This window comes from Dendronephthya gigantea, unplaced genomic scaffold, assembly GCF_004324835.1.
Source record: "Dendronephthya gigantea isolate DGI-Jeju-01 unplaced genomic scaffold, DenGig_1.0 000015F, whole genome shotgun sequence".
Classification (NCBI taxonomy): Eukaryota; Metazoa; Cnidaria; class Anthozoa; order Malacalcyonacea; family Nephtheidae; genus Dendronephthya; species Dendronephthya gigantea.
In genome coordinates, this window is record NW_021163025.1 from 1545213 (window position 1) to 1561657 (window position 16445).

The 16445-nt window shown below is 38.5% G+C and overlaps 2 protein-coding genes across 2 annotated transcripts; one reads left to right on the plus strand and one right to left on the minus strand.

Moving 5' to 3' along the window:
* Positions 1-5269: 5269 nt before the first annotated feature.
* On the plus strand, positions 5270-9135 carry LOC114520263 (doublesex- and mab-3-related transcription factor 3a-like). Its single transcript, XM_028540496.1, has 2 exons — positions 5270-6062; positions 7828-9135. The coding sequence occupies exons 1-2, from the start codon at positions 5723-5725 to the stop codon at positions 8568-8570; spliced, it is 1083 nt and encodes a 360-aa protein (XP_028396297.1). The 5' UTR covers positions 5270-5722; the 3' UTR covers positions 8571-9135.
* A 3248-nt stretch (positions 9136-12383) lies between these two features.
* Positions 12384-14753, minus strand: LOC114520037 (protein SPEC3-like). The gene is made up of 3 exons (XM_028540235.1): positions 14429-14753; positions 12790-12972; positions 12384-12521 (listed from the first exon to the last, which is right to left on the minus strand). Exons 1-3 carry the CDS (start codon positions 14598-14600, stop codon positions 12454-12456), a joined length of 423 nt encoding a protein of 140 aa, XP_028396036.1. The 5' UTR covers positions 14601-14753; the 3' UTR covers positions 12384-12453.
* Positions 14754-16445: the final 1692 nt, after the last annotated feature.

Sequence of the window (16445 nt, forward strand, 5' to 3'; positions counted from 1 at the left end):
GCTGTTGTTGTGTATTGAAGTCGCGGTTTATTACGACATGTTATCGTCGTGAAGTATAGATACTTATGATTGCCATGGGAATCAGAAATGCAAGCTCTTGTTTACAAGGTGAAATATTAGACAAATTACGCTCAGCTTGGCACGACTACATGAAAGTGTATGCACTAAATATCGATAGAATGTTCTTCGGTATTTTTCAAATGCCTTCAATGATGTAATAGACCATAAAAGAATAATCTCTTAACCCGTTTTCCACTCGGGCCTGCGCGAATTCATTCCCGCGACGCGAAGCGTTATCTGAAGTCCGGTGATGCGATTGGTTTGCGAAAAAATTAGCCGCGAAAAAGTAGAGTTCTTACCTTTTTTTTAGGAGAGATTCCTACTTTTTCGATCGCCGTTGGACGACAGGTCTAAATGAATCGGCATTATTGACAGAATATTCCCGAATGTACTCTTAAAATGCCTTCAATGATTTGCTAGAAAATATAGAACTCTATCCGTTTAGAAAACGCTCAAATTCCATCGAAAAAAAAGTCTAGATGAATATATATACGAGGACTGAATATCAGTAGAGTGTTCAAAAATATTCTGCAAACACCTTTAATAATCTAGTACAAGATAAAAGACTCTTGGAAACGTTTCGTTTTCCATAAAACAGCAAGTCTGAGTAATAAAGATATGAGCACTGGATATCAATATAAGGTTCCTGACTATATATTTTTTAAAATAATATCTTCAATGTTGTAATTAATAAACCATGAGAAATCCCATCTCTAGGAAACGCCTACCTCCTGAATCGCCACTCATTGAAGTGATCGACCCTCACTCTCTGTTAAACGCAGTTAAACGCTCTTAAACGCCCTTAAACGCCTCTAAAATTAAAACGGCTTTAATCCTATTAACATCAATAAACACCCCCCTCCCGTCAATTATATCACCAAACGATTATTACATGAAGAATTTTATTCATTTTAGTTTGTTTTAATAATTTTATTATAAATATACGTGTTCTTTTATATACAGTATATCTTAAATACAGTTCTGAGAGTTGCTCTTCTCAGATCTCAGTTGTCGTAGATAAGAGCCGTATTCTTTCCTCTACAGTTGTCTTTTTACCCACCGGCACAAAGTTCCACAGTTGTTTCGGATCGTCTTTCCAATTTTCTAGTTTCACCCTGAGGTTCGACTTGTCGTCTATCTGTAAAACTAGGCCTGGGCGAATGGAGATATTCGAAAAGAAACATTATAGGTAAATATTAGGCACATGGCATGCAAATGGGGGCTGTCTAGGGTTGTTGGGTGTCCCATGCCTGGCTCTAATGAGAGAAACCTTAATGGTCGGTGTTATATCGCTGTTTGGTACTGTACTTTATAAAAACGGCTCTGTCTGTGAAACAATGTATGCATTTTGATAGCTATCCAAGATCTTATCGTTATGGATATTTGAAATATATCAAAACGTCAACGAAGAACAATGAAATCTTTATATTTACTCAATGAATGTGGCGAATGGCAATCAATTAATGGATTGTAAACCAGGCAATATATAAACCAGCTACGTTTCGTATTTCGTGTTGTTAAAAGAATCGTGTAAGAGATGCCAGTCTTGACGTCTTCGGCTCTTGACAAAACTAATTCTCGTTTTACTTGCTCTAACCGCGATTTTTTATGAGTAAAACTTTCTATTTTAGATAAACTGCCTAAATAGACAAAACACTTCTCGACGTTTCGACCTGAGGGCCTTCGTCAGGAAAGTTAGTATGATACTAACTCCATACTAAATCTCCTGACGAAGGCCCTCAGGTCGAAACGTCGAGAAGTATTTTGTCTATTTAGGCAGTTGTTATACCACATTTGATGCTAAGTTGTTTGAAGACGCTGCCACGCTGCTCCTTGGTTATATTTCTATTTTAGATGTAAACTCATTACTAATTCTCCGATTCTTGTTGAACAAATGAGAGAAGTTTTAACAAAACTCTATAAAATGCAAAGCACGCGAGCTCAATGTAGATAGAACTCTATTTCTAAAAGTCTGTTGATATATAAGCATGCATGTATACACAAAATTCTATACTTAATCGCTTTTGCAATACACACAGATCGATATATACGATAACATTATTATCCACAATTAATGTCGGATAATTATCAATAGACAATACATTGAATGCCGTGTTAACATTGTATATACTTGCTCAGGTATAAGACTGAGAAATTTAAGTTATGTATCTGAAATTATATCTATCAATCTATCTGAAATAATCTATTTTGGTAACGAAAGAGTAACTCTTCAGTCTATATTTATTAATGGGAAACTTTATCAACTTACATTGTTCCATAAGGTTCGCAATCTTCCATTTTCCTTTTGTTATCCATTTCTGATAAGGACTCCACTGGCAACAGGCGACGTACAATTTAGCGCCGGTTGCCGCCATCCCTGGGTTCATAGTTAAAGCTAAGTTGTTGTGTTTGCACTTGATAAAATTACCATCTCTGTACCACAATTGTTTTCCTCCTGCCTTTTCGCATCTCTCTTTTAATCCTACGCCATTTGTCTCGCTATCGACTTGAAGTACGTGGCCGTTAAATCGGTTTTGCACAAGGAAACATCCCGAAGGTGTTTGTAACGCCATCGAGACGATGTTTTCAGACGAATTCCTTGCCTTGAAACAGCCGTTTGAAAGCTTTTAAGACGTTAACCAACGCTGTGTGCTGGTAGACACAACATCACAGTTGAAGCGAATGTATCTATTTGTACTTAGCATTGTGCTCAAGCAATGGGGGTCTGTTAGTCCTGTGCATATAATTATCAGGAAAAAAGAAGTCACCATTCAATATTTCGGAAATGGTGCGAATATTATAAAGACATCGAGGGAAATGCGATAAATTGACTCAAGTGTTCATATAAGTAATACATTATAAAGAGAGTTTCGGGATATTTTCATTTATATCCTGTTCAAAAATATTGTCATACTGATGATGTTACTTATTTTATTCGGAGTCACATATATAAAACATAATATAAAATTTCATTCTGAAATCGTGTGTATTTTGAGAGGTAATATTCTCGGTTCAATAACAACATTTGACTGTTCTAAAGCTAATATTCTTAATGTGTTTAATGAAATCAAGTTGATTTTGTTTCTGCAAACGACCTTAATTTCACGATCAAATGGATCCCTAATTGGCATTGAGAACTGATATCTCAAAGCCATTAGCCTTTTTTATAATATACCAGCATCATAAAATAGTTCAACTATAAAGTTAAACTTATTTCACCACTAAAACGGCTGTATTCAATTTCTCTTTATATCAATTACTCATCACTTCAGCGATTTGGGAAACTAGCGAAGCCAATATAGAAAATGGTATAGTTTCGTTTTAATAAACGAACTCTAAACGGTGTCAAATCCAACGAAATTTGTTCGTTTTGAAATGTATATGTCGATTAAAAAATGGCCGCTTGCCAATGTGTTGTGTTGTAATTCTGTATCGTCGTATCTTTGCGTGTGGTGTGATTGTGGTTAATTATGACTCAAGTATCCAAAGGTTTGAAACACTTCATGCAAGCATGGGCTATTGTCATCGGTTACGCTTGTCGAGCCGGCTTTGTGTTGTAATTGATCGAGTCGCCCCAATGTTCTGAAATGTTTTCAAATTTGTCCGCTTTTCAAAGGCTTAAATGAAGCTTGCCAACAATTGAATCAAATGTATAGGCTGGTTTCCTGTTTTTACTGAGCGATAAACCAATGCGTCATCTCAGTGAACTGCATCCTCCTCATTTTACGAGATAGGCAGTACGAGAGGATAATTGGGTATTCAACTTGGTTTAATCAATGATATTTTTACGAATTACGAAGTCTTGTGTATGTACCCCATTGTCCGGTCGAGTTCACATTCTGGTGTATGTGATTTTGTGTAGCACTTACGTTCATGACAGAGTAAAAAATGAATTTTTTTTCCGGTTTTTTATTGCATTTTTTCATAGCCAGTCTGTTCGTGATGATAATAATATTTCACTTCCATGCAGTTTCCCATTCAAACATGGTCATTGCAGACTTTGCAGTACTGCTGATCTGATGACTGTTGCCACTATTATTAGCCCGACTAGTCTACTAGTACTAACTACTTAATTTGCAATGTTTTATTCAGTGTTTCACTCTTAACCTTCCTCAGTGTCAGTTGATCATTACAGTACTGCTAGTCTGACTGAGAGTTGACTTTTACTACCAATATACTAGTCAGACTAGTCTAGTACTTACTACTTTGCAATATTTTATTCAGTGTTTCACTTTCAACCTTCCTCGATCTCAGTTGGTCATTGCAGCCAGTACTGCAAGTCCGACTGAGTGTTGCTACGCTGGAACACTGTCCCTGCTAAATTCTAGTACTTACTGCTTTTGCATTTTCAAAATTCCTTAATGTTAGTTGATCATTGTGCACTTACTACCTTCCTATGACAATGCCCTATTAATCTATTTAGTGCATGTTTCACTTTCAACCTTTCTCTATTCCATTTCTAATCTACTTAAAGCTTATTGCCTTGAGATCCGGCTCAATGCCATGCAGTGAACGATATACGACCCGTATCGGCTTTTTTGTGTGTGATACGGATTTTTTTACACCAACGATTCAAAATTTACATGCTTATTGAATTGTGTTTGTTCCTACCGGCTGATTTAACCGGATTTACGCAGGAAATTGGGGTGTTATGTGCGGATTCGGAAGTTACGGAGAGATATCCACTTTGTTATTTCAACTTAAGCAAATGAATACGAAGAAACCTCTTTCCAAATCTGAAGAGTGAAGAAGCCTGGTTGCTCGCACCAAAATGTCTGTGTAGCGAGTGAAGTGATTCCCTTGATAGTTGCTCGGGGACAATGAAATATACAAATCGCAGTGTTTGCTTTTTTTGAGACACGAGTCGATAATACAAGCATTACAAACATGACTATTAAAATTACAATGTAGTTTCATCCCACGCTAAGTGTAACTTAGTTAAATTGCACTTGTTATTGCTGTGTGTTTTATTTGGGTCGCTATCTTGTACTTAGTAATATAAAGTGCAATAAAGATTGAAAATATAGATTGGTTTCATTAGACTTGTAAACACTTTGATTATAAAAAACGAGTACTGGTCGCACAGCTACGTTTAATAAATATGTAGACTGTAATGTCAAATAACAACTATTGTAACTCTTTCCAATACAACAAGAGCGATTTTCTAAGCGTGTTTCTAAAACATCTCTATGATTCACATCGGAAAGACCTGTTTGCATAACTTGAATTAATCTTAAATTCCTAGCAAGCGTGTACACTCGTCGCAAGCCTAACTAGATTACAGCCATAATTATACCGTGAAAACAATTTAAGACCTTGTATCCGGTTAGCCTTCATTTGCATGTAAATTACGCGCCAGTTCTGTGCTGTTTCCAAACACTTAAACAAGCATCCCTCGCTATTGTTTGCCAAAGCATTTGTTGAATTGTGGTTGGTCGGAAACTTTTTAAATAACAATGGCAACAAAGCCGAAATGACATGTCGTAAATAGTTACCATTTAACTGTTAAATTCGGGTGAACTTGGCGAAGAAGCATTAAAGTATAAGGTGCAAGCGTGATCAATCCTTTCCTTGGATCGAGATTTATACGAAGAGCGAGCGGTTAATTTGTGAGAACTTCAAACGTATTCTCAAGAGTTGAGGCGAAGGAGATTTGGGAAGAATGACCGAGGTTCTACCAAATCTCAGCTCAGAAATAGCGGTCTCGACGTCGGAAGAAAGCATCAGGACTCCACGCTGTGCTAGGTGCCGAAACCACGGAACAATCTCCTACCTAAAGGGACACAAACGTTACTGCCAGTGGAAAGAATGTCAGTGCTCGAAATGCAGCCTGATCATCGAGAGACAGCGCCTGATGGCAGCACAGGTCGCTTTGAAACGTGACACGGAGGACGATCATAACGTGTTGGCGATTTCGTCTCGTTGTCTGCCGATGTTTACCCAACCTCAGTCCCAAGACAGATACGGATTGCCAACTCGCGATGACCCGATTTCCGATGACGGTAGGACTGTATTTCATTGTGTGTATGTTCTGCATTGTCTCTCGTTTTCAATGTGTAAACACTCGAAAACCGTTTGTGTGTTTAATAATTTAACGCTGGCGAAATCATATAGTGCATGCATCACAAAATGGGACACTCACAGGTGACATGCTCAAGAGTCTTCCCATGGGAAGGTCTAGAAACGACATCCGCTAAGACTCCGAAAGTATTTCAATTGTTTGTGATATGATTGTGATATAAAACAGCTATTGCCATCTGACATACGTCAAGTCATAAAATACAACTTCAGTCACATTTTGAACGTACTATATTCAGCCATTTAGGCATTTCATCGTTTTGTAGCAAACGTATATGATATGACTTCGTTGCCAAATCTTTTGCGGCTTAAAAAGAGATGTTTTTCAACATTATAATCTCTGTCTTTCCAGCGGTTTTTATCAAAGATGTAAACTTGAGATGTCCCTTATAAAAAGCGTGCTCGAATAATCGAGATTTTATCGTTAATATATGCAAACATATTGAAGACAAAATTAAAAAGTTTGTCAGATTCTCAGTTGCGCCAATCGAGATTTGTTCATTTAATAAAGTGTAAGAAGTTAGCGGCTGCCAGTTGCTTTGTAATGAGATATGTCACGAAAGATGGTCTCTCGTTTTTCATTCTCCTCAAAGGTTCAATTTCCCGGTCAGAACGGGTGAAAGTTAAAATTTTTTTTTAAAGGATGACGTGGTTCTTAGTTTTCAAACAGGAAATTTGCTCAAAAATGGTTTATGTTTTCCCACACACCAGACAAACCTAAAGTAAACATCATCGAGTTCGTATCAAGCTTCGGATGTCAGAACATTTGTTTAAAATTTGTTAAAGATTATATGTCCACTTTAAAACGGCGTGAGACTCGACTGACAAGTGGATATGTGTATGCAAATTTGATACCCATATTGCCAAGGGCAAGAGGAAGTGTGTGTGTGAGTCTTGAAGCAATTATAGTTGCAACTACGCCACGTGTTGTTTATTGCAACAATTCCGCCGTAATGAAGTATTTCATTAACTAATTATCGAGCTCTATTATTTCACCAATATCTGTTACAATAATGGCGGTAATTACAGTTTCTTTATGTGTTTAAATACGTCTCCTAGTTGCAAAAACACGAGGCTTAGCAATGATCAATTAGTGCCCTAAAACTTTGGGGGAACATTTAATCCAGACCTGGGTGGGGGGTATAGGAGTGCGCTGGCTCACGCTTTGAAAAAGAGTTTTGTGTCCGTTGTTTCGTCCGGTTTTGGGTCCTTCAAAAAATCCTTCTTGAAAACGTCAACTCGGAATTGCTTCGGCCAAGCCTCGTGTTCACCGAAATGTTAGGCCAAATGTTGCCCAATTACAACGGTATCTCAAAATGTATACATGCATGAATTGGGACATGCGGAGAGGAGTATGAGTGTGCCTTGCTAGGACTGGTTGGTAGGACTGCTGTGAAACATGTTACTTCACTCTAAGAATGCCGAAGTAGATCGACCTATTCCTACGAAGTACATAGTGAAGTACAGTCTATGATCTATCCCAACAAATCTAGAACTTCTATGTCGGCAAATTCACACAAAAATTTACTTTTTAATACGTTTGGCAATACCTAGAACGGTCATTTCATATTTTTATTATCTCAAATGTATGCATCTCCGTTTGAAAGGCTGTGACTGTAAAATTATGTAGATAGATTCAAATGACGTGAAGATGTAATTTGACGTCTTTTTGATAATCTAATCTTACAGAGAGTGCGTTTTGTGAGACACCTCTCAAACGAGAAACAAACGAAGACTTGGAAGGAATGCAAGAAAGCGCGGTCAAACGGCGTCGAACGGTCAGTACACCTGATGAAAACGAGAGACAAATCGGCACGACGTCGCCGCAAGCTGACGACGAGCCTCCGAACATTGCCGAAGGATTACCGGTCGAAAACGAAAGCATGAATCTATTCTCGTCTCCAGGTCACACGATTGGAGGAGACGGTTTGGGACGGACAAAATGCCCTCCAATTGAACTTCTTTGTCGTCTGTTCCCAACGCAAAAACGTGGCGTGTTACAACTTATCTACAAAGGTTGCAACAACGACCTAATTAAGACAATTGAATGCGTTCTACCAAGCCACGAAAAGGCCATGGCAGGCTTTAAGTATCCACCAATGCCCATGAGCGTACCTAGATGTCCTCAACTGGTTCCGTCGGCTTTTCCACCCTGTCTACCATATCCCATGAATCAATTTCATCGTCTATATCTCCCACCTTCCATTGCCTCGGCACCATTACCGCTGTACAATATGCCCGACCGCTCGACGCTCAGGCGCGGTTACATGACCGGTTACCCAAGCAAGGCTACTTGCCAGGAATTCACCGAGGACTCGTTTCCAGTCTCTAAACGGACGTGTCCCTATTGCCAAAAAGACGTGCCGTTCACGCTAAGGGCCTGCGACTCTTGTGGTCATCGGTTTGATGTGTCCCCCTCTACGCGAGGTTGAACCTTACCCCACCCCACCCCCCCTGTTTCCTCTAAATTGTTGGTGATGTATGTTTATATATTGTGTGTATTAAGACCAGTTAGTGTGCAGTACTAGAAGAAAGAATATTATTATATAATTCACAGGTACCGTCGAAACATAAAGTATTATAAATTAGCACTATTTTCTGAATCACCTGGGCCGGTCAGTATTGCTTATCGCCATTTATAGATGTCATGCATTATAGTTCTTCTCAATTTTATCAAGTCTCGTGCATGCTGTCAGCCTGGTTTTCATAATATATCATAATTCACCAACGATGTCTATTGTCAGTGGTCGTGGATACACAGAACGCTCCCTTTTCCCACTGAAAAACATACATATTTCACTGTTCACCGACAATAGATCATCGTAGAACATCGTAGAACATCGTAGAACATCGTGGAAACCAGGCTTTGTGTTCTCTTTTCAAACACAAGTTTACGACTAGGCAATGCTTTGGGTTATTCTGAAACATAGTGCCAAGTTAGTGTAATGTACAATTGTACTAAAAAAGAGGTGTTTATTAATTGAGTGTATAGCCAAAGACGCGTGTATATTGAATTAAATATAATTTATCGAAAATATCAGAAGAGACACTTTGGCGTTATTTAATGTCTCTTCCCCTCGACAGATGAATGAACGCATAACTACTGATAAAACATCAGCCGTTTTGTCTCAATTGGTCTGACGTTCATTCTCATAAACTATCACACACACTTATCGACTTTCAGCTTAAAAACTTCGTCTGTTTTTCCAACTCACATGCAACACTTGCCTTCGTTTTACCACGCCATGGACGTGAAAAATCATGCAGGAAACTTCCGTACAAGACTCTCGCTTTCAACTCTCATCCACGTTTGAATGATGAGACTGAGAAGCCTCGTTTCTAAAGCACTTGAAATTTCCATAAAACAAAAGACCCTATGATATCGTCGTCAACAATTCCATCACCACTGGTTGCAACTTTACGTACCTGAAAAGTTGTCTTTTTGATTTGTGATCGCTTGATTGGTTCAATGTTCACGGGATACAAGTAAGTTCACACGCCCTTATCTATCCCCTTTTCCTGTTTTACCTATTTTTTCTCCATGGAAACAATCATCAGACATGTTAAACTGATTTGATCTGAATGCAAATTTCGATTAAACTAGTTAATAGCATATAGTTGATGCCTTAATGGGATTTCTTTTGTGTTTATGGACGGTCAAACATGAAAAATGTTACATTCTGCAATCTACACAACAGAGGCCGGTTGTATCAAGCCCGTTTAGCTCAAACGGTGGTTAAGTTCAAAATAGAAAGCAAGTCTATCGTTTTATTCAACAAGCAAACTAAATGTTTTTAACCTTAATGCAAAGATTCTGTTTACAACTACATATTTAGTGCATAATATTCAAGTTAACTCATTCAAGACAGATGTAAGAGTGTTATTTAATTTTGACTTATCCACCGTTTAAGCTAAACGGGCTTGATACAACCGGCCCCAGGAAAACAAGTTTATTAGTTAAAATTTCCCAATCAGTAATAACATTTTACCTTTAGTCATGTCAAAATTGAAAATTCAACTATACCTTTACCTCTACAAATGAGGAGATTAGCGTTAAAATATATCCGCAATTCTCGAATAAAACCTGCCTTGGGTTACGGGTTAAATAATCATTAATCCCTGAGCTATGCGATTACTTATAAATATAGCTATTAGCGTAGCCAGTCTGATTGTGCATACTGATACTTTAATGTCTATTACCAATGAAGAAAATCAAATTTAACGAAATGAATCATTATAATCACTCAAAATTTACATAACAGGACTAAATCGTCAGGCTGGGCACTGACTACGCCAGTTTAGAGCTTATCTAAAACGGAGTTAAAGGCTACAATTGCAGGTGACCAACAGGTTCTCAGGAATCAAAGTTATCGTAAACGAATCATACGCAAGACCAAGAAAATATACTTAAACGTACACTTTGATATCAAAATTGCAATATCAGTTCTTGCATGTCTCGTATTAATCAGCTGATCGTTTGGTCCACTGCATGGCAATGCTGAGCGACTAATCGAGGATTTCATTTCAGCTAAGGTTTGGTTTTATGACATGAGAAGAAGGATGAATGAAAATTTGAGTATTCTTGTTACATTGTTGGTGATGATTGTAGTCGGAGGATTATTCATACGACAAAACTACGTCGGCCATTTGGAAGAAAAAAGCCCATCGAGCGAATTGACTCAAAAGGATAAAAGAAGCCTAGTTGATCACCAAAGTGAGTCACTGAAGCGTTTGTTTTTTTGCACGTAATTATAATATCTGCCGCGCGGGTACTTTGCCAAGGGGAAATGATTTAGTTGCTCAACTTGCAGTTATCAAGGCCTTATCTATGCATAAGGGACATAATGTAATATGGCTAAACTTTAATAATATTATGTTTTGTAATTAAATTTTTCATCATTTAAGAGTCAGTGAACAGCACTCGTCTAAGGGCGTGTTTACATGGAGCGAGTTATATCCCGGCTAGGCGAGGTGAAAACTGCATATATAATGAAAGACTAATCAGGTTGAACCTTTGATGTGATGCGTTTTTCACGTCGCCTAGCCGGGATACCTCGCTCCATGTAAACAGGCCCCTAAGTTCATACTAATTTCTCATATTAGGATTACCACGCGATTTTCCTGAAAGACCCGAACTGGTTTTAAAGCGCAAACGACGTGGGTTTCGCTCATATTTTTACAACTATCTGGACGAGCTTGCGATGGGCATATGCGGTTCAATTCCCGCCGAGGGACCTGGGCTCAACTACGCCGTGCGCCGAACATGCGGCGAAAACGAGGTGCTCACGTGCAAGCAGATATGCACAGACAAAGCACTGATAGAGCAGTCGCCAAAAGAGGTGCAGAAATTGACGTGGACATGCGCAGAGTCGTTGCACGTGTACAAGCGACAGCCGGCGTTGGCCGATAATTACGAGGAGTATACGGACTCGAATAAGCTTGGGTTGGCTGTGTACAGGCATAACTCGTGCAGTGTTGGTAAATGCGGTCCTAACTATTGTTGTTGTAGAGCTTATGCGACTGCTGTGTGACCGTATAAATACTAGACACTGTCTAAAAGTCTGTTCACATGATCTAATTTTGTATCCAATTCATTTTCGACGTATGTAGTATGTGACACGACGTTACTGGTAATAACTTATAGAGCAAAGCTCATCATGCGTAAGATTTTATGATATTTTTACTAATACCGATTGTATTCTTCAAAAATATTGTCGAATTAACCCGGGTTTGCACACCTCAATTTGGATATTCGACGTTGAAGGTGACGATTTTTTAAATTCAAGATTCTAAAAGCTCCAAATATTTGGTGAATATCGTAAAGGATTAGTTTTACCAGTAGTTATAAAGCCATTTTGAGCGGTACTTAAAGCCATTTTTGGACAGTTTTTTCAAACTTTAAAAACGTTGTTATTTCCAGCCAGAGCGAAACATGTCCCTTACCATACTGCGTTCAAAAATGACGCCTTTTTAAGGAACTATAAACGGTGCACAAAAGTGTTAGGTCCAGAGGCTAGTCTTAATCAGCTGTTTCATTCACAGCCTGGACATTCTTGGAAATTTTAAAATCATTTCAAGAAAGTCAAAGTGTCTTGTAAAATCGAGAGTCGGGAAGCATATCAAACTAAACAAATAACTTACATAGTAAATAGTTCTTTTTTATACCCCTCAAAATGAGTGCAACATATTTTCCGATATATTTACATCTTGTATTGTCATTCAATTCACAAACGAGCTGTCCACCCCTCAGTCTGGTTGCCAGTCTTCACCCTTGCCTTCAAATTTCAGTCAACCGTCAACGACGGGTGCTGATGGTCAGCTCCGATCGTCGGCTGATTGCACTCTCAATATGACTGGTTTGATAGAGTCCTTTTGATAATTCTCTAAAAGTAAACCAGTATTTTGTTAACAAATTCGACTCTCATTCAAGTATTTCTGGGGTTTGCAGCTACCCCCCCCCCTGCTTCCTCCTCCCTGCACTAGGATTATGGGGTTTGCAGCTGTCCCCCCCTGACTCCTCTCCACCTTAGCATTATGAGGTTTGCAGCTGCCCCCGCCCTGCTTCCTCTCCGCTTTAGCTTGGGGTTTGTAGCAGTCCCCCCCCTGCCTTCTCCCAAACGATACAAAGCGATATATGGACCCAGTACTCACGCGAGTGGCCGACCAAAGCACAGCCCCAAATGATACTCCAAAACCAACCAATGAGGAGAAAGACGACCGTAATTAATTGGGCCAAACCGACGAGAACGTTGCCCAGACACATGTTTATCATTTTCAAACAGTTGTCTTTCTTGTGATGGAAACAGAAAACCAAAAATCCTGAAATAATTGTTCCTGCAAGAGGGGATACACTGTTGAGAATTATTATGAAATGCAGAGAAATAGAAACTATAGGGGCACTTTCCTTTTGTACGGAAAAACGGCCAGATGACGGTCCTGTTGTATTTCGGTACAGACAGATTACTGGTATTTTAGAGTGTTTCAAGAACTCTTCATTTAAGTATATCGTTGTTACATCACATCTGCCTAGCACGGGAAATAAAGTTCGCTATATTCCTAACGAAATATTCAATATTTCAATTTAAAATATGACCGCGGTCTGACCATTTTGGCCGCTTAATTGAAAACGCCCTACTCCTAGGAATATCCATGCAAAAACATTTGGCTCGCCCTAGCCCTAGCCCTAGGAATCCTAAAACTGATTTGAATCGAACTATATTGTATGCATGAGTCTTTTAAGTTTGACTGGCGAATTGTTCATTTGAATTGAGAATGGCTAAGACATTGAAAATTTGAGCAAAACTATCTTTACTTCGTTGCCAATGTCGTATAATAAACGACGTAGGAAGCTTTTTGACTTTTGTATAATGTCGAGTTTCATTTAGCCTGCATGCAGTCTCTACAGGAATCATTTCCTGTATCTAGGAAATGTATATACAGGAAATGATTCTTGTAGAGGTTGCATGCAGGCTAAGTTTATTGCGTTTTTGATTGCAAATAGCAGTATTATTTCAAATTGACAACTGTCGGTCATTGGGCGGCTGTGGCCGTTTTTTGAGGGCGTTCAATATTAAATGTACTTTTGGCTGGTCGAAAACTTAGCAATACATGTACATATTATCAAGACATATACAAGCCTTGCTCTAAGTACAGACGTAGCTTTTCGTTACCATTTCGCGTTGTTGGATGATCATGCATGCAAAGAATTCGGTAGAAAAAGGGGCGATTGACTCGGACAGTTTGTGATATATGCGAAAAAGATAAATATATACGAAAATAAAGGCCCTTAGTAATTAGTTCCCTTAAACGTCGTTTTTTTTAAATATATAATTATAAAACGTATTGACTTCTTTCCACTAGATGAGAGTATCGTCTTTTCAATCCTATCGCAAACTAATATTGGGGTTTCAAGAATATTCATCCATGCTATACCATTTTTCTAGGATTCTGACATATTCCTAAGGCTAAGTGCTGCCGCGTGTTGGATCGAGCCTTTTCACTGAGTTACACAAATAAACAATTTTATACATTGAGTCAAAACAACTGAGACATTATGAAATACATTCCGTAATTAATGTCGATAATCAGCTACGACTCTGCCTAACTATTATGTCAAACATCATGTTGTGTTTCACAACGCAGCAATTGTGCGCATGCTGGATATATATTTTTATTAACGTTTCTTAATTATCGTTACCCCACAATATATATTGCCGAATATATGCCGTGCCAAACAAATAATTATATAAATATGATATATATATGATTGGAATAAGGCTTAGTGTGTTACCAGTTCCAGGGACGATTATATTCGCAACCAGGCAGAAAATTGCCAACGGTCTTGGAATAATGGGAATGGCCACCAAATTTTGACGCTGTTTGGCGAGCGCCAATTCCTTTTTCGTTCCTGTTGTAACATCGCTTTCCATGTCGTCTGTCATTGATCTTCTTGCTTGCGCCATGCCTAACCCATTCGCTGCTGTTCAATTTGAATTTCGTTAACACAAGCTCCAAGAATATGTTGCGGTTACACCAAGAGCAACTGCAAGATTATCTGCGGTCACGTCTTGGTTTAACTACGCTCCCGTCCAGAAGCGGCGCTGTTCGACTTCCGAATTGCGCAGGCCAACAGGCACTGAATGACACAGCAGGTACAGAAATGTTATTGACCCATGAACACACATCCACGTAACGTTGGACACTACGTAAACATTGCAAGCAAAATGTCACTTCAAATGCATTATGGAAATTCAAGGAGCAAATTACCGTACGGTAAAGAATTTTGAAGACAGCTATAAAGTGGTATTGTGTGAATTTTAGCGAGAATTTTAGCGAGAAAGAATGATATAAAAAATGGCGTTCCTCACGTCCCAACATTGGGTAGAATATGCTCATTATATTTTTCATTTTTTCCATACAGACTGTCCAATTAAATTTATCTCATTTTATCTCTATAGCTTTTGTTAATCAATGCTAAACATTATCAATCATATATCGTTAATTTTTGTTGGCTGGTACGCAGTAAAAAGTGACGTTGAATTGATATATTTGAATTGTAATATTTATAGCTTAGACAGTCTGTCCAAGCGTTCCTAGTAATATTGTGAAATGACGTATAACCAATCAGTATCGTGGGTAGCTACTAGCCTATATACTTAATTTGACATACAATTTAGGTGTAATCAGCATGTATTAATTGCATGTCCAAGATTAATTTTGACTATGGAAGAACGAATTCTTAATAACATGCGAAATAATTATAGTTATTATACTAGATGGCATTGGATTAGATTGTGAGTTGCATTCTGCAAATCTAATGACTACGTTCCCTTTTCTGATTTATTAGTTCAAAACATCAGTTCACAAAGTTCAAATATGACATGAATGATAAACGATTTTGAAATTTAGTTGATTTTATGCAGCTGGGTAGTTAAATTCTCAAGTGGAACAAAATTAATCGAACGTGGCTCTGTTGGAACAAGTGCGCAAATAAAAATTATTGTATGATATAAAATAATGTGTATGTATTTATATCATGGAGCTAAGCTCGACTAGCAACTAGTTATTTAATAATCTCAAAGGGTATTAGTCGGGAACCTCGAAAAACGAAGTCATCTTTTGTTATTTTCGCTGTGCTTTCTGTGATTCTGTTGATAGTATAGTCTGGACGATATATAACGTGAAGGGCACTGGATGTTAAGGAGGTTAAAGTCAAGCGAACAAGGGATGATGAAATATGTTTGGGAACTTTTTCATTATCACTGATCGTGACATGGCCGGAGCCAGATTTTTCACAAGTAGCCGGAAAAAAAACGCACGAATATTTTTACGGTTCCGGTTACGCGTAGCGTCGGTCACGCGCGTCAGGCATTTTCGCCAACTGAAAACGGATGAATTTGAAAACGCTCTCCAGAGTGTAAGAATTTGAGAACAACGGCTGAGCGGATACGTGTACATCGATGGCTTTGCCGGAGAGATCTGAAAACCATTACGTAACCTTTCTGTCCACCAATTTCCCTGGGCTACAACGTTTCTAATTTTATCTCATATCTAGTGTAAAAGCTGTGTTCCTATTGGCTACGAACAGAGGCGTTCAAACCCGAACCCACCTGCCGATGTGTGTTTGCGGAGGTGATTTCGGGTTGTTGATTTTAATGAATAAAATACAAATTTAGTAAAATGAATCGTTTTGAGGAAATTTCTGACGAAGAACTAAAAGGAAGGCAACATATGAGTTCAAAAAATGTCCTCTTTTTTGAAACATCGTCTTTATCGTAACCAGAGCCTGCGATCCTCGTACAGCTTGT